This window comes from Lytechinus pictus, chromosome 3 (genome assembly GCF_037042905.1).
Source record: "Lytechinus pictus isolate F3 Inbred chromosome 3, Lp3.0, whole genome shotgun sequence".
Classification (NCBI taxonomy): domain Eukaryota; kingdom Metazoa; phylum Echinodermata; class Echinoidea; order Temnopleuroida; family Toxopneustidae; genus Lytechinus; species Lytechinus pictus.
In genome coordinates, this window is record NC_087247.1 from 78,918,053 (window position 1) to 78,942,586 (window position 24,534).

The following is a 24,534-nucleotide window of genomic DNA, read 5'->3' on the forward strand; positions in this document are numbered from 1 at the left end:
TTCAAGAAACAAAGAAATTTGCATTTTTTTCCAGTTGTTTTTACGGCTTCGTGCCCTCTCTCTCGTGCGTGGTGTACATGGTACCTTATGAAAAGCAAACGGGAAAGAAAAAATAAGCTGGCACGTAACAGGACTTCGGGGGAGGGTAAAATGAATAGCACCAGCTTAAGTCGCGCTGTAACCACAATACAACACAAGCTCTCAGCTCACTCATCTCTCGCTCGGCTGTGACAAAATATTACCGAGTATGCTTGGCGTCTGTTTGAACTTAGCCAGGGAACTTCGCTGCTTTGAATCAATGACTTAAGAATAAAGTCGGAATTAGTGTCATGAAGGTAGGTGCGTTTTTGTTAATCAAACTTTTATGGACAATATTTGATTAAGATCGAAATAACCGCTTCCCATTACCCGCGGCTCATACCCCTCTAAACAACATTGCCCTAGGCGGCTACGCCCGGCCACTCGATGTGTTGTAAACTGGCTGGCGTCTATGGTACATGTTCGGGAGGGGTTACAACGGGCTGGCTCAGACCTATCACCGTGGATAAACCGCACCCCCGACTTTTGCTTCTATCCCGCCGAGAAAAAGGTGCGGTTAATAGACCGTTACTTACAGTATCTGAGTTTATGAAGGTAGAATTATCAGTTACTTTCTATCAGAAAACTTAAGAAGAGACATTTTAATCACAATCACAATCATAATCAATACCATGATTTTAATCATAAATATAATTACATGTATCCACTCTGCAGAGTACTCAAGCGCTAACTGTCATTATTACCCTAGCTGTAGTCCACCAACATTCCAGCGCACAAACATTTCAAGGAATGAATATTCCTGGCAGGTACCAATTTGCTACACCCAAAACAAATGCACCATTCTCTTGCCAAATGAAATAATGCCATTACTAAGATTCTAACACATGACCATACAATCAAAATACAATAGTCAGAACCACTTTACCATCCAAATGTAAACACATAATGTTATTACCTGAATTGGTCCAATGACTCTTCTATCAAGTTTTTGATGAAATCTACTTGGAATGTCTGAAATGGGGTATTCTGCACTGAGCTTTCCATAACTTCTCCTGTCACTCCTTCATTCAATCTACTTTCTACATCACCACTGGTTAGAGGAGGAGATGGGGACGGATGCCTTCGAGAGAATGATGACTTAGGGGGCTCTTCAGGTGAAAAAACTGGACAGAGTGAAAGAGAGAGAGAGAGGAAGGGAGAGAGGAAGTGAATGAAAGGGAGAGAGGAAGTGAATGAAAAGAGGAAATACAATAAAATATTTGAATATCATTTTCAGTTTCCATTACAGGTTCAGGTTACTAAAAAGATATGTTTTCTCTCTACATCTCTGTAGGTTTTTCAATAACTTGATTAAAATAAATGGGATAAGGCTAGAACCTTTTGTTGTACATAAAATCAAAAGGTAAATTTGGGAGATGTAATGGTATGATTTACCTGGTTTGTGAATAGTTGGCGTGGTAACTGGTGATGCTAACCTCTCATCTCCTTCCATCCTAACATCACTTTCTACTCGTACAGGATGAATGGATGCTGGGATCATATCCATCACAGTATTTGGGAAGGATGGTCTCCTTGGTGAGGGAACATCTACTGGACTGTGTAATGGCTGAGAAAGAAAATAAACATCAATTTACCTCATCTATCACGATGATCTTATTTAGTGGTAAATTGCAATAAATGGACACCAATCTTTGACCAAATAATAGAACCAATTTATCATGTATTCATATCCAGGGATTTTTATTATTCATATATTTCTTGTAAAAGATGGATTATGAAGGTGAATTACAAAATGAAACACAGAATACAAATTGTGATCTCTTTCACTTGCTACACGAGTACACATGAAACTTCTTACCAACAAATTTATAAGATAACTATATTTACTTCTTTTCTCTCACTAGAAACCTCCATCTTTTTAGCTAATACAAACTGACTGCCAACAGTGCCAAGCCCACTCAATTGAATGTGATTCTTCTTTTAAACACTCATTCATTTGATCTTATCAACATATACACTAAACATTTTTAGACATTATTTTAAAGATTTCTTGCATTTATAATTTTCTTATTTGTTTATGACCAAGGAATTACCCTCTAATGTATTTTATGTTCATTCTAAATTCTGTAGATTTCCTCAACAAGCATACACAACTCAGTCATATCTTTCAGGTATTACCTCTATAACTTTAACCTGAAAGTTAGTGGCAACAAAAAAATTGTGGTTATTTCTTGATGAAACCACTGAAAATAATTCAACGCAAAAAAAAAAAATCCTACTCACTGATCTGAATCTGACACTGTTTGAAGTTGATGTTGTTGTGCCATTATCTACACCATCCAAGTTATTTGGAAAAGCTCTCCTTATTTGTCCAAATGGGCTGGATTCTATGGCTACTGAACCAATAGGATTTCTCCTTAGTGAACTGTCAATATTTGGATTATCAAGTTCTGATGATAGCGGTGAGAATATACCTGCTCCTACACATGAAACAACAATTGAATGTTATTTGCTACTTTATGAATTAAATACATGTTTGGTGTACCAGTGTTTTCAGTCTAAAATCACAGTAGCACATGCTCAAGCTGAGAAATAAATTACATTAATCCTGTCCTGTCATTTTTGCGGTCAAAATATGAAATAGTCGAGTGTACAAATAAATCACAACATTGAAAGCAATTTGGGGGCACTTCTTCCTTCTCAAAGGTTGCTCAGTCTTGTAACAAAACAAAAATCTTTCTCACAAATTACAGAAAATTGAAAAGGAAAATACGTGCTTATTAACAAGGACCCTTTAACGAATATATATACCAATACACAACTACTACAATCAATATCATCAGCATCGTCGTCTTCTTCATCATCATCATCACCATCATCACCATCATTATCATCATCACCATCATCATTATCATCGTTATCATAACCATCATCATCATACCATTATCGTCATCAACATCATCATCAACATCAACATCATAATTATCATCATCGCCATCGCCATCAGCATCATACCATCGTCACCAACATCACCATTATCATCATCGCCATCATCATTATCATCATCATCATCACCATCGTCATCAACATCACCATTATCATCATTATCACTATCATCGTTATCATACCATCATTGTCATCAACATCACCATCATCATTACCATCGTCATCAACATCACCATTATCATCATCGCCATCATCAATATCATCATCATCATACCATCATCGTCATCAACATCACCATTATCATCATCATCTTCAACATCACCATTATCATCAACATCATCAAAATTATCACCATCATCATCATCGTCTTCTTCATTATCATCACCATCATCATCATCATTTTCATAAATCATAACTCAAGTATATTTCTTACCAGGTAAACTATTATTTCTTTGTGTTTCAGCCTTGCCCATAGTTTCAGGTCTATCATCAGTGATTGATCCATTTCTTACCGATGTTCTTACTGTTGTAGAATCACCTCCTAAACAAAGAAAATCATCCAACATATAATCATCAGTGACTGATCAATTTCTCACCGATGTTCTTACTGTTGTAGAGCCACCTCCTATACAAAACATAATCATGAACATGAAAACACAACTTTAAATGATAAAGTTTAAAGGTTTTGAATTATCATAATCTAATTTTCATGTAAATAAAAAAAAAATTGTAATTCATTATTTTTTCTTGTGTTGTCAATATGTTCCAAATTAATGTTGCTCTTTTTTAATCTTAGAATATATAACAATTGAATTGAAATTGAAACAGAGTGAATAGCACATTTGCACATGAGCATAAAAAGAAATTACAGTTAAAAGTATGCTAGCATACAAACGAAAACAAACCCCTTGATACCAACTGAATTTCATAAAACAGAAAATATCAAAGAAACAGATCAATCAAAATTGAGAAAAAGTATAAGATATGAGCATCTGAATGTAAAGATCATTAATGCTATGAACATTCTCCCAAAGGCAATGCAACCAAGATGTGTGATATCACTCATGTACAACTTCTCAATGACTTTGGTACATATTTCACTCAAATCAGCATTTTATCAAGTTTATCCATAGATCAGGTGTTCTTTTATGAGAGGGCATGTATAATACAAGCTTAATAGAGTTTGTTTTATCATTAGAATAAGCAACAACAAAAAGTGTCCAAGGGGAAGAGTTTAAAATGCTCATAAAATAATGTTTGTCCAATGGTTCTCAAACTTCCATTGATCTCATTCCTCTGTTATCACTCAAGCTAACTTGTTTCAAGTAGCACTTTGGTTTAATCATTTCTCATTTTAACTTACAAATAAAAACAAATAATACTTTTACATCAAGATATATAGATCTGACTGAATTTAACAGGTCCACACACACTATAATCATCTCACTGGCCCAATGTCTCATGATGCTTACAGCTTTCTCATATTCGACTTCTTGTTTTCACTCAATTCATTATTAATTTATTACTTCTTAAGAGATCAAACCTTCTCTAATTGGTGAGATGATATCCATATTGTCCATCAGTTCATATCGAGGAGAAGGGTCTCCATTAGTCCTTTCATTTAAACTTTCCTTAGAGGCTTTTACATTATCAGGTATCAATGAAGTTGGTTCATTGGCTTCATTCATTTGGATTGATGAGCTGGATGATGATGTTTTCTTGTGAGAACTCGCTGTTCTTGATTTGCTAACTGGCCCATTTATCTGAATAAAAAAACCCAGTAGTTTGTACAATGAAGTAAAGTGTTAGAAGTAATTTATATGTAATATCTATATATTTATTTCCTAATATTCAATATTCCTTATGTATCCTCCTAATTTTAAGCTGCTGGCTTTTCTAGGTTGTTTGATCCTCAAAGTTCATGTATATATATATATATATATATACATACAGGTTAGTGGCTAGGGCAACCCCGGTCCAATTGACCGTCATATAAACAGATTTTCGACACCACCGATTAAATTTCCTTTGTGGGGGTGTAGGTGAGTTTTGAACAATGACAAGCCGCCATGCCTCGGCTGGCTCAAAGCTATTGCTCAGATACAGTATATATATGGGACATATTATACAAATGTGAGAAATTATTGTATTACAGCTTTGGCAACTCTTGTATTAAAATTTGTTGTGACAGTCTGATGGTCACGGTCAATCGAATCGAGATCGCCCTAGCCACTAACCCGTCTCTGTGGTCTAGTGGTAAAGGCACCGAAGTTCAAAGATGGGGGCCCGGGTTTGATTCCCTGCAGAAGCATTTTTTCGGCATCACCAATTTTTCCATAGGGCAGATAGGTCTGGGGAACCTTGATTCAAGCTACGCCTACCATTGTTCTCTTCATTGATTTCTTTCATAACATTTTACGATATATATATATATATATATATATACATAAATAAATGTGGTACTGCAAAATCGTAAAATAGCCTTAAAAACGGGCATACTGAAGCTTTTCGACATGCACTCATCAAGGTAAAATCCCATAAATGACATGCGATTTTACTCCGAGTGCATGTCGAAAAGCTTCAGTATGTCCGTTTTTAAGGCTATATTACGATATATATATGGTCGCCTTCGCGCACCAAGGCCATTAGCGCACACTGCACGTCGCCTTTGCACACAAAGGCCGTTAGCGCGCACTGCATGTTGTCTTCCTGCGAAATGGCCGTTATCGTGTAGTGAACAGTACGCGCTAATGGCCTTTGTGCGGGAAGACAACGCACAGTCCGCGCTAACGGCCCTTTCGTGGGAAGGCGATGCGAAGTGTGCGCTAACGGCCTTTGTGCGGGAAGGCGACGATATATATACAAGCTTTTTATTAACCGGGCGTTGGGCGCAATTTTGCTTCCGGTTCAAAGGGTTTTGCGTCTGGTTCCTCCAAAAACTAGTATGCCTGGGTGCCAGAAAAAATCACGAATTGACGCCCGGTACACTACGGCGAAAATGCCGTTGACCCAGCCGTATACAGGCACTGTGCTGCACATGCACCCCAGCTACAAAGTTTGGTTCTGTAACTTCGCCCAAAGGACAGTAAAATTTCGCATTTTACACCAATGAAATCTCTTATTATACCCATATTTCCTAAAAAATGGTGCAACTCTTTCATTTGTAAGTAATCAAAAAAGAAATTATTACTCCTTTCTTGGCCCCAAACGATCGGGTTTCGGGTGACATCGTCTGCATCAACACACACTAAAACACATTGGGGAGTACATTACAGTCCCATATATGCATTTGTGTGTGTGGCTGTGTGCTAATAAAGTTGGTTTCTTACGAAACTAGATCTAGGTATCAGTTTGAGCCAAAATGAAACATTTTTTTTTTTTCCTTTTCTTTCTTTCAATCAATTCTTCCATCAATCCTTTTTATCTTTCTTTTCTCTCTTTCTTTCTTTCATCATCCTTTCATTAGGTCATTAATATTCCTTTACTCGGTTGGATCACTCTAATTTCTTTCATCCTTCCTCTCACTTTAATATTTCCATTTTCCTTTCCCTCTTTTCATCTTCTTTTCCCAATCGTTAAATTTTCTTCCTTGTCTGCTTCTCCTTCCTTTCATCCAGACTTTCCCATCCTGTAATTCTTCTTTCCATTATTTCTTTCCCGCTTTCCCTCCTTTTAAAAATTTTTTTAATTTCTTTTGCTTTCTTTAATTTTCTTGCTTTACATGGATTTCCTTCCTTCCTTTCTTTCCTTTTCCCTTTCTTTCTTTGCCTGTTCTTCATTTTTGTTTTTTTGCTTCTAAAGACTCTTATTCCCATTCACTTTCATCTTCCTTTTTACTTTCATCTTCCTTTTTATTTTCTTCATTCTTATTTATTTCCCCCTTCCTTTCATCCCTTCTTTCTTTTTTATACTTTCACTTTACTTCCTTTTTTTTTTTTCTTTCTTTCTTTCTTTCTTTCTTTCTTTCTTTCTTTCTTTCTTTCTTTCTTTCTTTCTTTCTTTCTTTCTTTCTTTCTTTCTTCTTTCTTCCTTCCTTCTCTTTCTTTGTACCTTTTTTCCTTTCGTTTCTTTCATTATCTCTTTCTTTCTCCCTTTCTTTGGTTCTCCTTTTTTTTCTTTCCTTTTTTTTCTTTATTTTGGTCATGATGGACAAAATAAAAATATAATTTCAAGGTACAACAGTAGTCATCTTTGAATTTGAAAAAAAATACATAAAACATTCTCCTCCTCCCCCCCTTCATCTTAATACAGTTTTGATGCGCAGTTGACAGATTCAAAGCATCCGAACTGACTAAATTAAAAAAGAAAAAATTGGCTCCTGGTCATCCAAAAAATAAAGGGGACCAGGAGCCACTTGCCTTCAAATGTGGCTCCTGGTCCACACTGAGTTAATAAAAAGCTTGTATATATATATATATATATATATATATATATATATACACATATACATGTGTACTCATGTGATATTTAACCTGCAAATACATTGAATTCCTCATCTACTAACATAGTTGTGGCCAGAAATGAAATTGTACAAATAAGTAATTTACCTGGTATCAGAATTGCAAACATCATGCAATGTGACTGTATAATCCCAATGAAACAAACTGAACCAAACCAAATTGAATGAAATAAAGGTTTAGCCCTATATAGCCAGGGGGGGGGGGGGTTTGGCCCCCCCCCAGATCTTGTTCCTTGATCAAACGATTGCGACGATGACGTAATCTCCTACATTTGTATTTAATTGTGCCAAAATCATTCAAATTTATTTTCATTTTTGTCATTTTGCCTCCGACGAAGATTCTGCTAGGATCGAAAGCTTAGGCCCCTTTTGACTTTCAAATTTATTTTCAATCAATTAATTATGCTTATTAATGCATACAATCATAATTTTGCCGTAAATCTGTCAGTACCAGTTAATAAATTTCATGAATAATGTGAAATAAATTGTCTTTATTCAGTTAAACTAATACTAGTGATACATTTTATGAATTTTTTGGCTTTTGGTAAGTTCAGGTCTGAAATGCACTTACAAAATGTCACGTGAGACTTGAAGGAAAAAAGTCATGAAACGTTGCAGCGCAATATTTTTACGTTACAGATAATAAACCACTATTTAGAGACATAAAAAAGCAAGTTGTTTTGTATACATATGAAAGCATTAAACAAACCTTGGGAGCTCCATTAGGTTTCTGAAATCTTATTGCTTGCACTGATGATTTGTGAGCATTGAGAGTATTGAGAGGGGAAGATCCCTTGCGTAGATCAAAGACATAGATCTTGCCTCGAGTAGAACCAGCTGCTAATGTTGCTCCATCTTGCATGAAGGAGAGTGATGTCAGAGGAGATTCAACAGCCATTGTCTTTATCACACTAGATATACAAATCAAGCAGATTAGATAGATCACAATCCATAAATGGTATGTCTATTCTAGCTTATAATTTGCTCCACTTACACTCCAAAAATAGAGAGGAAAGAAAAGATCAAGTTCAAATTATGGTATTTTTTTTTACTATTGAAAATCAAATCTTTTTAAAACATTGAATTAGATATCATACCCCTCAATCTTCTAATATTCAAAACAAAATAAAATGAAAACATTTCAATTATGTATGTTATGTGTCACATCAATATCATACACACAAAAACTTTTCATTTACATTAGTGGTGGGCTATAGAATGTTGATGCTTCAGACCACAGAGAGGACCAGCTCCATAGATGCAGCTTGTGCTCCTGAGCATTTTGACACTTTTTTTTTTCGGAACAATCGGTCGAACATTGAGGGGGTGCTGCCCTAAAAACAATTCAGGGCAAAAGGTTGTTGACCCCAACCCATTTTCGACAAAACTGTATATCTCTGCTTCTGCATTTATAAGTCATTTTACTGATTTTTGTGTTAATTTCTATGTTATTTTGAACAGGGAATTCATTTTTAACAATAAAAAGATGCATAAATGCTGTCTTTGTACTTAAAACTTATCCTTACTTAATGTGGGAGGGGGTAAATTTGACCACCCCCCCCCCTCGACGAATTTCGTCACTATGAGACCACAAGAATTTTTTTTACCTTGCCACTTAATGACTTTACTTTCAAGCCTTGCACATCTTCTGAGACCAAATTTATGATGCTCTGGTCCACGGTTCCGAAATTACACATCATTTTGTAAGTACATGTCAGACCCAAATTGATAAAAAATGTGATACCATGTACAAAGTTAATGCAAATTGGATAAAAACACTATTTGTATTGACTCTGTACACAGAATCATGTTTTTGAGCAATTTTGGGTCTGACATGCACTTACATAGTGTTACATAATTTCGGAACCGCGTACCGGGCATCGCAAAGGCTTGAAAGTAAAAAGTCACAGAGCAGCGAGGTCAAAAATTTCTTGCGGTCATGTAGTGACAAAATTGGTCAAGGGAGAGGGGGTCAAATTTACCCTCTCCCAAATTAAGGATTAAATTTTAAGAACAAAGACAGCATTTATACGTCTTTTTGTTGATAAAATGAATTCAATGGCCAAAATAACATAGAAATTGACACAAAAATCATTAAAATATCTTATGCAGAACCCGAGATATATAATTTTGACGAAAATGAGTGGGGGTCAACCTTTTGCCCCAAATCGTTTTTTGGGGCAGCACCCCTCAATGTTCGACTGATTTTTCAGAAAAAGGTGTCAAAATGCTCAAGAGCACAAGCTGCATCATTCGAGCTGGTCCTTTCTGTGATATGAAACATTGACATTTTTTTCATCCTGTATAGCCCACCACTATTGACATATAATTATTCTCACGACAAACTAGAAATGTCACTGAAGGTGATAATACCCCCACCCTATGCCGTTTCCATGGCAACACATTTCCCAACACACTTTTGAAAATGAATCTTACTTGTCTTTACCCAAGATAAATGTTTGTACCATATTTCAAGAGCTACAGTATGGCAAAAAAAATTGCATCAAAATCGGGTGTAAAATAAGAAAGTTATGACATTTTAAGGTTTCACTTACTTTTCACAAAACAGTTATATGCAAAACTCAGTGATATGAAAAAGAGGGAGTCAATGATGTCCCTCACTCACTATTTCTTTTGTTTTTTATTGTTTGAATTATACAATATTTCAATTTTTATAGATTTGGCAAGAAGTACTCTCTTGTTTAAACCACAAAATGACAATGAGGAGAAAATTAGAATATTTCATATTCCATGTAATGAAATACAAAAGAAATAGTGAGTTGATAATGTCATTATTCTCCTCATTTGCATACTGACCAGGATATTTTGCTAAATGATTAAAGCGAAAATGTAAATGTCATAACTTTCTTATTTTAAATCCGATTTTAATGAAATTTTCAGTGTTATGCTTGTTTGATTTTTCTGTTTTTATTCAAACCAACTGTTGGGGTGGACTTGTCCTGATGAATTAGTTTGAACTGCAAGGTTTTTAGCTAATTTCACCACATAATATATAATAATATTACCATGGTAACACAATTTTCAATACACTAAAAAAATATGTCTTGCACATCTTTTTCTCAAGATCAATGTGTGACCCAAATTTCAAGAAAATAGCTTGAAAACTGATGAAGTAGTGTGAACCACAAGTTTTTTACCTAATTTTTGCCATATTGTTATGTGATGATAAGACATATCTCACATATTCAATAATACATCAATACATCAATACATAAGCAATACTTATTCAATACTGAGCGTGATCGGTTCATCACGGACGGACATTTAATAGATTTTGAAAACTTTGAAGGCTTGTAACAAATTAGGAATAAGATGAACATGGTTCCTTTTTGTTTTATAGTGAAGGGTAGGACAAAGTATGCTGAATGATGAAAAAAGTTTGTTGCCATGGTTACCTACAAACATAGGTAGCCACTAAATGTGCCATATCACGGACGGACATGATAGAAATGTGGTTTTCAGAATTTTTGAACATTTTTATTGTTTCTATCTAAATAGCTTAACTTTGACCAATAATTGTTAATGCAACTTACACTCAGGTATGTTAGCTTCTATGTTCAGCATATTGAATTCTCAACCAATATCAAACTTTTGAGAGAATTGCAAATATTTTCCATCACGGACGGACATCTCGGACGGACATCACGGACGGACACAATTAAAATACATTGGAAGTACCTTGTAAGAAGTTCTTATTACTTGTTTGGGGGAACAAATGCTATTGTATTGATGATTTGTACATTTTTTTAATATGATTAAACAATATTAGTTGCACAATCAAGTTGCTACAACTTGATTTAAGTTGTAGCAACATGATTTCTATGCTAGACACACAAAATAATCTAGCCATATGATTGCTTTTAAACACAGTTCTTTTCAAAATCAAATATCCTAATGCACATTGTCTTCTTTTCAATTTAGAGAATACTAATTGTTGGTACCAAATCAACATCCAGTGGATCAATGATCATGTTGATACTTTTTATGATATATCATGATGATACATGTTCATACATTTTTAGGCATTAATTTTCGAAGAGCACATTTTTTTTTTTATGTCCATTAACTATTAAAATCCAAAAGATTCACAGGTTGCTGATCATTATGCTTGTTTGGTGGATCAAGTATGACCACAACACTTGTCCAGGCTCTCTTCAAATTCATATTTTGTCCATATTAAAGTGGAGACACCCTTCACATCAACAGCCCTCATGTATTTAGGCCCTGACCGAATCCAAAATTGAAATCAGATACCAATTAAACTTCTAAACACTGCAGTGCAATCTTTATATGAATTGTATGCATTTTCAGATTACCAGATCAGCAATTTGCTCAAAATTAGCTCCAAAATGGACTTTAAAAAAAGGAATTCTTGTACTTTTCACAAGCCTCAAGGACGTGATGTCATGTTCTGTTAGAAGCATTGTGAATCCATAGGTTTGTACATGGAAAAAAATGATGTTTTTTTTTTTTTTCTGCTTATCAGAATATGCATTCTACTTTCTTCTTTTCCATCACTTTCTACAAGCTTCAATTGATGAAATATACAGCTTTTGACTTATTCTTGCTCTATTTCATTTCCGGTTTTTTGGCATACATTTAGCTTCCAACTCTATCTGCATTCCAATTATGTTTAAAAAAAAATTTCCTGACAACAATTAAGCCCCAATAACAGCCAAAGAAAGATTTCACAAAAAATTGTGAAGAGTTGTAGGTTTCCATCCATTTGAGTTCTGAATAATTCTCAGTACCATTTTTCACTGCAAATTGGAACTAAAATTAAATTCATAATCTGCTCAGTATTGGCTCATTGTCTGTCCGTGATGAAATTAATGTCCGCCTGCGATTATTTTGATTGATTTATGATATGGATAAATGTATGGATTTGAGCTATATTCAAATGAAATAATGTACAGTGTCTAGTGAGATGCTTCTACACACTTTTATTTTTGTTTCTATTCTGATAAAGAATAAAAAGCTGAATCCATACATATTATCCATATCATAAACTCAATAAAAATGATCATGGACGGACATTAATTTCATCACGGACGGAAATTTCAAAATGGAATGTTAACTCTACCAGAAAAATTTACTTCCCATATTTTTTCTACTATAGATGATAGATTAATGTTCAGAGTACAAGAAAATCCAAACCAAATTGGAGTAACTTTGAAAACAATAAAACTAGAGTGAATTGAGTTTGAGTGAATTTACACTGTCCGTCCGTGATGAAATTAATGTCCGTCCGTGATCATTTTTTATTGAGTTTATGATATGGATAAAATGTATGGATTTCAGCTATGTTCAAATAAAATGATGTACAGTGTTTAGTGAGATACCTCTACACCTTTTTATTTTTTATTTCTATTCTGATAAAAAATATAACAACTTTTTATATTTTTTTTCATCACGGACGGAAATTTCAAAATGGAAATGTTCACACCTACCAAAAAAAATTACTTCCCAATATTTTTTTCCTACTAATTTATGTTTGATAATAGATTAATGTTCAGAGTGCAAGAACATCCAAACCAAATTAAAATAACTTTAAAAACAATAAAACTAGAGAGAATTTAATTTGAGTAAAAATGTCCGTCCGTGATGAGAGGTAATAGCACCCCCACGAATAAAATGGACTATTCCAGTACTTTCGGATTTATCAATCTTCATGAAATTGAGTTCTTTGAAACCTGAGATATCAAAGATTATCTTAAAAGCAATTTTGATAGAAATATCTATAAAAAAAAATTTCACCTCAATGCTAACCCTTAACCGATCATGCTCACCTTCTACAGGAAGTATACCAACTCCGTAAGAAAGTATAACTCATTATTCTTCCAACTAAACTTCTGACGCACACACATTTTATGGGTTTCTTATTCACTACATTTCATGTTCTCCCTAAAAGGTCAACTCCCCCAAGAGTAAAGTTATGACGTACAGATTGTTTTGGTCAAGCGTCCAAGGTTGACCAACACCTGTTTGGTTGTAAAGAGTCTTGAACAGACCAATATAAAAGGGGTCCACTTCTGAACCCAAATCAGATTACTTTAGAGATTGCAGATAGATTACAGAATAGAGATTGGAGTTTAGAGCTACAGAAAAGTATACTACATCAGTTTGCAGAATTAATATTATCTTCATCTTCAGAGTATAGTCACCATCAGACTTACTCATGTATTTTTCATCATCAACATCTTGTTTATAATCTTCAATAAATATATATGAACTCTACATCTTGCATTGATTCATCTCATAGTCTGGTTGAAAGTTAAAGAGCAGTATCGATCCAACCCCAACACAACATGGTGGAGAACCTGTATTTCAACCAGAAATAGTAAATAACTGCATCATACTGGTGATCATGCCATGTATGACGATGGAGGATTGCTTTGAAGACTATCTTAACATTTTACCAAATGCCTCTACCTCCTAAATCGAGATGGCCAGAAATGTTTTTGAATGGAGCAGGATAACAAGGACGACGATGACAACAGAAATCATGAAAAGAGACAGACAGAAAGACGTACCTTTCAGACGGAAGAAACAGATGGAAGAAAAAGGACAGCGACAAGAGAACAACAACAACAATTGATAACAAAACCCGATGGCACAACGGACATCGACAAAGGTAACGACAACGACGACGAAAGACTGGTATGAACATGGAGATGGCAGAGAGACTGCAACCAACTATTATAACTTCAATAAACTTTTAACCACGTTAATGCAAAGACTGAACAGAAGGCCATGGCCGATTTTATCGACTGTAGAGACCGTGTTCAGACAGAGGACAATTTTCATTTCAATTTCTATTTCTGTTGATGTTTCAAGTTCATGTTTGATAGTTCTTTTGCTTCTAAATTTACTTCTGATATTTGGATGGCTCTGGTAAGTCAGACCACTTTTCGTATATATTTTGTGATAATGTGTGTATAATCATGTTTGATTTAAAAAGAAAAAAAGGATGCTACATTTAGAATTTCACTTACTTAAAGATATTTCAAGTTGTATGAATTGATAGAATTTCAACATTAGTGTATATTAGAAAGCAAAATTGATAACTGATTTTCTATACATCGCTATGAATTAATTCAGTTATAAGTACTTGTATCATAGTTCAATTACGACTGGTTTTAGTATTAAGGATTTTTCTTTCATATATGTAACTTCTTTGGTCAATACAAGGTTATTTAAAATGTTCAAAGAGAATATAAATCAAAGTGTTGAAGGATTTACAAGAGTGATACGCGTGAACTCCCATTTTTAGGGGAAATTTTAATGCATTGATGAAAATAATGCTAACACGCATAAGCTTGATTTAATCTTCTGATATGATTTATGTTTCATTTGAACTGACATTTCAGGACAAAATTACATTGTGGTATTGTCAGAAGAGATATTACAAAACGGTAACTTATGTATTTCGGTCGAATCTATATAATGTCAAATGGTTAACATGTAAAGCAAAGTATTTTTTCCAGTGAGAATGATACTGGACTACACTATTAATGTGTAAGGAATACCATAATTACATTGTGCGCTCCAATGTTAGAGTATTTCACCGCTTTGTGTATAGCATGAAAATAGATCAAGTTTGAAAGTCTTGAAATGACCGATTGAAGACATTATCCGTGCAAATTTGGAGTGAAACTCATACAAAGTAGGATGATTTGGTTAGTGCGTAAAACTATTGTTTATATACTTCAGAATTGAAAGTGGAAATAGTTGGACATCTCCCTAAGATATGAGAACGCCCGCAGCTCGAAAACTGATTGATTTATATGATATTATTGTTGAGTAACACTTAGCTGTAACATATCATAATGTATATTGATACTGTTCTGAGACATCTCAAATTGCCCAAATCTTATTGACGAAATAGTATGATTGTTTATAAGAACAAAACATTGTTTTATAAGAACATCTTGTTATCAATTAGTAAACAAACATTATCATTGATTATGATTTGAATATATTAATATTTTAATTCAAATTCATTTGGGTTTATTAAGGTAAAAAGTGATATGACTAAAGTTATTTTTGTGTGTAATATTTACATGTTGGAAGAATAATGAGTAATACTTTCTTATGAAAGTTGGAGTTGGTATACTTCCTGTAGAAGTATTGAATAAGTATTGCTTATGTATTGATGTATTATTGAATATGTGAGATATGTCTTATCATCACATAATATCCCCTTTTGTTAGAAAATGTGGCTTTTCCACATTTGTTTTAAAAAATATTGAAATAATGGTCCAATTGAGTTAATTAAAATTCATATAAAACAAAAAAACTTTTTAATTTACCTTCTACTGAACTATAGATTCCTTAACACTCCTACAGTAGCAATGGTTAACCTATACTATCAAAATATATCAACTAAACCTAAAATAACATAGTATAAAAAATATACTTATTCAATACTTCTACAGGAAGTATACCAACTCCAACTTTCGTAAGAAAGTATTACTCATTATTCTTCCAACTAAACTTCTGACGCACACACATTTTATGAGTTTCTTATTCACTACATTTCATGTTCTCCCTAAAAGGTCAACTCCCCCAAGAGTAAAGTTATGACGTACAGATTGTTTTGGTCAAGCGTCCAAGGTTGACCAACACCTGTTTGGTTGTAAAGAGTCTTGAACAGACCAATATAAAAGGGGTCCACTTCTGAACCCAAATCAGATTACTTTAGAGATTGCAGATAGATTACAGAATAGAGATTGGAGTTTAGAGCTACAGAAAAGTATCCTACATCAGTTTGCAGAATTAACATTATCTTCATCTTCAGAGTATAGTCACCATCAGACTTACTCATGTATTTTTCATCATCAACATCTTGTTTATAATCTTCAATAAATATATATGAACTCTACATCTTGCATTGATTCATCTCATAGTCTGGTTGAAAGTTAAAGAGCAGTATCGATCCAACCCCAACACAACAATATAATGTTGTTACCATGACAACACAATTTCCAACAGGAAATTGATTTGAGAATTGGATGAAATTTATCTATAACAGACAGCTTTATACCCACTATGAGACATTCTCAAAAATGCTTTTAGATTTAAGAAACTTGCCTTCTGCCATTAACATCATAACAGACCACTCTCTTGTCCAAGCCTGAACTGGCAAGAAGGAGATTATTGAGTGGAGAGAATGAGAGAGCTGTGGTGGGTGCATTGTGGGCATCACTGAAAGACGTTACTAGCTTACTGGTGTTAGTATCCCACAAGGTTAGGCTACCATCATCAGAAGCAGCAGCAAGGAGAGACTTCTTGAAGTAGGAGTAACCAACATCTCGGATAGTCTGGACAGGAGGATGAACAATTAAACAGATCGGATGGATGGATGGACAGACAAATTAACGAATGGAGGACAAACAAGTAGAGTGCCTCTGGCAGTCTCACCTGCATTACACAATTCAATATAGCAGCAGTGCTGCATTTGAAAACTACTATCAAATAATTATTCACAAAAAACACCATGATACAATACTACGTTCATTGACCCTAAATGATATTTGACCTTGATTATGTGACCCAAGACTTGTCAGGGATACTTGATTACCCCTATGTCCACATTTCATAAACTATATCCATAAACTTTGAAAGTTATGACAGCAATTTAATAACTACCTCCAAGAACATGGCCAAAGTTCATTGACCTTAAAAGACCTTTGACTTTAGTCATGTGACCTGAAACTCGCACGAGATGTTAAGTGATACTTGATGACTCTCATGTCCAAGTTTTATGAACTAGATTCATACACTTTCAGAGTTAGGATGGTTATTCAACAAATACCCCATAATGACCAAAGTTCATTGACCTTGGTCATGTGAATTGACTCTCGCACAGGATGACGATGTTCAGTGATACTTGATTACTCTAATGTCAGAGTTTTATGAATCAGATCCATAAACTTTTGAAGTTATGATAGTAATTCCACAAATACCCCCAACTATGCCAAAGTTCATTGACCTTAAATGACCTTTGACCTTGGTCATGTGACCTTAAACTTGTACAAGATGTTCAGTGATACTTGATTACTCTTATGTCCAAGTTATATGAATCAGATCAAAAAACTTTTAAAGTTATGATGGTAATTCAACAAAAAAAACCAACTTGGTCAAAGTTCACTGACTCTAAATGACCTTTGACCTTGGTCATGTGACTTAAAATTCAGGCAGGATGTTCAGTAATATTTGATTAGCCTTATGGCCAATGACGAAATTTCAAAAACTTAACCTTAGGTTAAGATTTGATGTTGATTCCCCCAACGTGGTTTAAGTTCATTGACCCTAAATCACCTTTGACCTTGATCATGTGACCTGAAACTCGGGCAGGATGTTCAGTAATACTTGATTAAACCTTTTGTCCAAGTTTCATGAACTAGGTCCATATACTTTATAGTTTTGCTGTCACTTCAAAAACTTAACCTTCGGTTAAGATTTGACAGCGCCTTTAATCCCACTGTGCTATCCAGGTGAGACTATAAACATATTGATGAAATTTTTTTAGATTTTTTAACCCTATCTAGGCTGGGGTATTTTGGGAGTTCATATGGCCGGGGGGGAGGCCTCCCAGGCCCCCCCTTGAGATCTCGGTCGTTGGCCGCGCGATCCCGCCGAAAATTGGCACGCAGGTTGTCTTGGTTGTCTACAAAACTATATAGTAATTTATTTCAAGCAAATTGCTATTAAAGGAGAATGAAACTCTTGGAGCAAGTTAGCTTTTGTGAAAGCAGAAAAATCAAAGAATAAGATCAACAAAAGTTTGAGTAAAATAGGACTAGCAATAAAAGAGTTATGAGCATTTGAATGTCGAGATCACTAATGCTATGGAGATCCTCCCATCGGCAATGCGACCAAGATCTGTGATGTCACACACGTACAACTCTCCCATTTGGACACTGAAAATATACCCCAAAACATATATTTTTGCTCATTCTAATCATATGACAAACGATTCATCAATGATGATATAATGTTGTGAAACCTCTGTACTTGTCCTCTCATAAAAAGAACACCTCACCTTGTGATAGACTCTATAAAAGTGAGAATATACGTGAAATAAGTACTAAAGTAATGAGGGAGTTGTACGTGTGTGACATCACAGATCTTGGTCGCATTGCCAATGGGAGGATCTACATGGCATTAGTGATCTCAATATTCAAATGCTCATAACTTTCTTATTATTCATTCAATCTTCCTCAAACTTTCAACAATATGTTTCTTTGATTTTTCTCTTTGATATGGATCCAGCTGGTTTCAAGGGTTTCATTCTCCTTTAAGCGATTATGCTAATTTATGCATAATTAGTATGCGAAATCATACTTTTCCCTCTAACTCCCTAAATAAAGCTCCAAACGTTCCAACTTTTGGTATAAAAACTCTTTTTGGTGTTCCTAGCAAGTGTACATGAAAAAAATTGCGATACCAGATTAATTTCTTATGTATTTTATTGTTTTTTGCAATTTCTTATGTATTTCTTTGTTTTGGGGACTTTTTTTTTTTTATGAAATTTGTTGGGGACTCCTCTGAGATCATAAACAGCATAAAATAAATACATTTAGACCAGCAAAACTGAAAATAATCATACATTTATGATTTTTGGTTGAAAATACAATGTGCATTGACTTTTGTACACAAAATCATGTTTTTGAGCAGTTTTTGGTCTGACATGCACTTACATAATGCTGTGTAATTTTGGAACCGCGTACTCGGATTACGCAAAACTGGTCTCAAAAGTTGCGCAAGACTTGAAAGTAAAAAGTCAGCGAGTGGCGCGGTCAAAAAATTTCGCGCAGCGAAAATATTGCGTGAATCGTTGAGGGGGGCCTCCGAGGCCCCCCCGGCCTGGATAGGGTTAAATGTATAAAAATACACAATCATTATATTATTAAACAAGCTTAAGGTACCGTAGTACAAACTACAAACTTAATAGATGTGGAAGATTTAAAGTTAAATTGAAACCAAAACTCTAGCATCTGAGCTAACATATATCCATACTCCCTTTTTTCAAAGGAATTCACATGGATTCTGTATTAAAGACATAACAATTGTTCATATCCATCTTTGAGCCCTCCATGTGACATCACTCATGTGCTTTAATCATGAGAGATTTGTAGACTATAGTGTACTCAATATACTGCATAAGACACCACTCTTCTCTTCTAATCTGAGTGATTATAATTTTCCAGGAAGCTTACTGCTAGTTCTTACTAATGAATACTTATTTACCACTGTGCTTGGAACTACTCATTCAGTTAAATAAAACTTCATATTTTCCATTCCCAATCACATTGAGTGCTATCTAGCAAACATGTTGATCTGTGTGTGAAAAAGTAGGCCTTTGATGATAATAAACATTGGCGATTCATGTAGTGTGAAATACTTGAATTAGTGAACTAATATCAAGTCACTTACTGCAGTTCTTCAACAAACATAATCATAAAGTATACTAAATTATTGATGACTTGATTGTATCTACCTGTCCATTTGAGACAAGCATAGGAGATCCAGGTTGACCAGATACTACATTGTGAAGTAAAATCTCTCCACTTGCTGATCCTGATGCTATGTAAGAGTCATTCCAGTTGAAAATAACACAGCTCACACTTTCTCGATGCTCCTATTCAATTAATAAATGCCAATCTTATTCATTCTATACAAACAACATAATTAAAGCAATGTAGTATGAATGGAAATATTGAAATACCAATTTAAAAAATAAGAATCACTGATTATACATTAATTAATCATGTAAAATAATCTGACCAATTAATCTTTTATGATTTGATATATCATGATAGTTATTCTCCAGTAATACCCCTACCAATAGAATATCAAATGATTAGATGCAAGATGAGCAGTCTAAGCTACTTCCGAGGCTTCAAGATGTTGTGATCATGTTCCAATATTGAAACTTTATTAGGTTTAGCATTTACACAATATTGCATGTTTTGATTTTTTTTTAATTGCTAACGTATTTCAGACAACAAAACTGCATCATCTCCATGAATAAAAATTTGCATGCATTATACCAAGTCATGAAATTCATTTTGGCTCATTGTATCTCCTTATTATGATAACAAAGTTGATGATATTCCTACAGCTATATTTATACTGTCAATGCATCCCAACAATTAGAACAGTATGCTATATAATCTGTCATAAATACCTTATATGTCCTCTTTAACTTTTTGTTTTTGACATCCCATATGCTGATTAGCTTGTTCTTGCCTCCACAGACCATGTACCGTGACGTGGAATTTATAGAAAGACATGTCTGCTTATCCTGGACATCAGAAATAAAACTTGATTATAAATATTATCTATAAATTATTTCAATTCAGAATTAATGAGATTTTTCAAGTCATTTGAAAATTTTGAGGTCAAATTCTGTTTACTTAGCTAAATAACTTGACAAATCTTTACATTTGAAAATGTATTTACTAGCATATGAAATGCATAAGCAGTTAAATCCATTAATCACTTAAAAACTCTTCTGCAAATAATAGTCTGTAATCCTTAATATACAGTCTCTTAAATGACATGTGATCATGGCCAAATCTGTTGCTATAGTATGTGATTTATAATAGTTATCAACTTATCAAGACTTCAACTCCATAATTAATAGAATGGACTGGCCTAGAAAAGTCATTTAATTAAGGCTGGCACAAAAAAATTTATTATCTGTCCCGCTTTTGTTAAAGACATACACAACTTCTCTGTCCTTTCACATTAAATTTAGGTCAACTCTGCATCACCCCTTTTATATCTCCTTGCCAGATTAAATTTGGGGATCACGTAAATTTTTTGGCTGGTCAAAGTACTTTCAAATGAAGAGTTTGGCTGCATTAGGTCTTGATGTTTCAGTGTTATTACTAGACACTAATAAATATCATCAAGATGTTTCATATCACTTACCCCAACAGCAAGCTCAATAACATTTGCTGAGAGACTCTTCCCATAGGAGAGCACAATCTTATCCCCAACTGACGATGCACTGGCTAAAAGCTGATGTGATGATATAACAAACTGTCAAGGAACATTACCAAGTATAAAATAGTTACTTCTCAGATAACTATAATGCTAGTATCATAGTATCATACACACCAAAATATATGAGCCTAGGTTAAGTTAAACTGAAGATATTGCATTTACAAGGACTGCAGAAGGGTGAGATGAAAACACGTCAATGTGACCTTGACCTTTTGACCTAAAAATCAATAGGCTTCCTGGGATCCATACTGGTATCATCCACACCAAATTAAATGAGCCTAGGTTAATTTAACTGAAGTTATCACGTTTACAGAGACTGCAGAAGGGTAAGATGAAAACATGTCACTGTCACCTTGACCTTTTGACCTCAAAATCAATAGGCTTCCTAGGATCCAAGCTAGTATCATAAACACCAAATTGCATGAGCCTAAGTTAGGTTAAAATGAAGTTATCGCGTTTAAAAAGACTGCAGAAGTGTAAGACGAAAACATGTCACTGTGACCTTGACCTTTGATCTCAAAATTAATAGACTTCCTGGGATCTATGCTAGTATCATACACACCAAATTATATGAGCCTAAGTTAGGTTAAAGGGCAAGTCCAAGAAAAGGTCACCCGAGAAGGCAAAATTTCATCTTTAATTTAAGAAGTTATTTTTGGTGGGGTAAGAAAGCCCAAATAAATTTTAAAATGTTATTAAGAAAAAGTTGATAATATGCATATTTATGCTAATTTGGGGCACCTAATTTGCATAAATGGTAAAATGGGCGTTACGTATAGGACAATTATACAAACTCATAAAAAAAAATATAAAAAAAACTTGTGAGATTTAGTCATAGGTGGGACATGGACCCCATAACATCTTATTACTTTTGGGGGAAAAAAGTGGTGTCATCTAATTAAGTATGCAAATAAGGTCTTGTCCAAAGATGGAATGTCCCATACGTAACATTTTAAGGATTTTTTTTTTGTTATTTCTTATAATACAATACTTGTAATATTGCATCTCTGGGAAGTTCTAATTTATTAAGTATGAAAATGTTGTACCACAAAAAGTTTCAAAAATATAGTTTACTTTTAATTTAAAAGTTAATTAAAAAAATTGTTACGTATGGGACAACATGTTACGTATGGGACATTTACACACAATGTCAATGGGGAGATTTGTGTACAAAGTGAATGGAGAAAAACAAATTTCAAGAGTGCTCTAAAAATTGATTATTTACCTTTTCTTTAGTTTTTAGAGACTGATTTGTTATGAATACTGATCAATAAAAACAATCGAAGTGAAAAAAATTGTGAAAATTGAAAAATATGAAAAATATAAAAAACAATAGAAAAACATAAGAAATTCTTGAAATCATGAAAAACAAGAAAAAAATTGTTGAAATGGCAAATTTCTTTTTCAGTCATATCAAATATGTCTCAATAGAATATTTTAAAAGAAAAAAACTCTTGTTATTTCCATATTTTAATTGTTGAAATTATGGGGAAAATTGTGTACGTTCTCTATGGGGACAAAATGTCCCATACGTAACATGTCATTAATTTGTTTAATTAGAGTATGTAATTAGAGGGTTTTAGCTTATGACATGAAACTTGCCTTAGATATACTAGTGTTGTGACTTCTATCACACTAAGTTACAAGTTGTCAAATGAAATACTTTCAGAGAATTCTCAACTTGGAAAAAATGTTTTAAAAATTGTCTTTTTTCTGCGTCCCATACGTAACGGCACATCTTTTCTCTCTAAAAGGACAAGGTAATATGTCACCATTTTTTGCATGATTATTCTTCTCCTAGATGTCTACCATCATGATGGTATTACATCTAATGAAAGTCATTTAACACTATTTTTCAGGTCATTAAAGTCTCTGAAATGTCCCATACGTAACACGCACAAATTCTTGGACTTGCCCTAAAATGAAGTTATCGCATTTACAAGGACTGCAGAAGGGTAAGATGAAAATATGTCCCTGTGACCTTGACCTTTTGACCTCAAAATCAATAGGCTTCTTGGGATCAATGCTTGTATCATACACACCAAATAATATGAGCCTAAGTTAAGTTAAACCGAAGTTATGGCATTTCCAAGGACTGCAGAAGGGTAAGATGAAAATAGGCGGTGCTGCACCATCCCGAGTTTGCTCAATCTCGAGATTTTAGCCCGATCGGCCCACTTCGCGATTAATCTCGAGATTCAAGAAACCCCGTCTCCACCATCGCAAGAAGAGCGATTCCTGCTCGGGCGAGGCAACAAGCCCGATATTCCGAGCATGCGCACTTTCGGATCTTGGAGTTTCAACAGCCCGCGCTTTTGAATAACTTCCCGCGATATGCAAGCAATGTACTCCTTTCACTAGCATTTTCGCCGAATTCGACCGGTGTTAAACAACAATCCTCTCAGCTCAGCGAGTGAAGAAGTGATGTATTCTTCGTTAAATATGATGGCGGAGTAGGAGGCAACGACAGAGAGAGAGAGAGAGGGAGAGAAGGAGGAAAGAAATGCTATTTGCTCACATTTTGCGAAGGAATAAGACGACACTTCTGTCAGTGTTGTTATTGAATATGACCATCGTCGATGAGCGCCTCCCCCTTCGGTCTGGTCTCTCCCAAAATCCATTCACTGGTGGGACACCATCGTTGCTGATTAGGCAATTGATGAACGCTATTCGCGATAATATCTATTCGCATGTATAAAGTTGACTTTCGCACGTGTTTATGTTTTGACCAAGGCGGAAGTGGAACGCGAATTGCATTATGGACTGACGTCATGAATAAATTACCCCGAGTCCAATCTCGAGTGCGTCTGCACCTACGAATTAGCGGGATAATTCGTAAAATAGCGCGCTATTTTGCAAATAAACCCGAGTTGACTTGGGATTGCAATCTCGAGATTAATCCTACGAACTAGCGCGATAATTGCGTCTCCACTGCAAACTATCTCGAGATTTTTCAGATCGGGATAATTTGCCGGATCAGAAATAGCGCGCTAATTTGAAAACTCGGGATGGTGCAGACGGCCCTAATATGTCAAAGTGACCTTGACCTT

General features: G+C 34.6%; 1 protein-coding gene across 2 annotated transcripts in view; it reads right to left on the minus strand.

Moving 5' to 3' along the window:
- The window catches only part of LOC129256656 (protein NEDD1-like), a 57,799-nt gene that overhangs the window by 11,347 nt on the left and 21,918 nt on the right, over window positions 1–24,534 (minus strand). Inside the window, exons 2-11 of one of the 2 annotated variants that reach the window (XM_064097773.1) lie at window positions 21,410–21,520; window positions 20,661–20,777; window positions 19,971–20,111; window positions 16,559–16,788; window positions 8,154–8,355; window positions 4,529–4,748; window positions 3,419–3,526; window positions 2,323–2,519; window positions 1,474–1,645; window positions 995–1,202 (exon numbers count right to left, since the gene is read on the minus strand). In XM_064097773.1, coding sequence (XP_063953843.1) covers window positions 995–1,202; window positions 1,474–1,645; window positions 2,323–2,519; window positions 3,419–3,526; window positions 4,529–4,748; window positions 8,154–8,355; window positions 16,559–16,788; window positions 19,971–20,111; window positions 20,661–20,735 — 1,553 coding nt within the window. In that variant the 5' untranslated portion in view covers window positions 20,736–20,777; window positions 21,410–21,520. The remainder of the gene's footprint in view (window positions 1–994; window positions 1,203–1,473; window positions 1,646–2,322; window positions 2,520–3,418; window positions 3,527–4,528; window positions 4,749–8,153; window positions 8,356–16,558; window positions 16,789–19,970; window positions 20,112–20,660; window positions 20,778–21,409; window positions 21,521–24,534) is intronic. The other variant, XM_054894816.2, reaches the window with a different exon arrangement.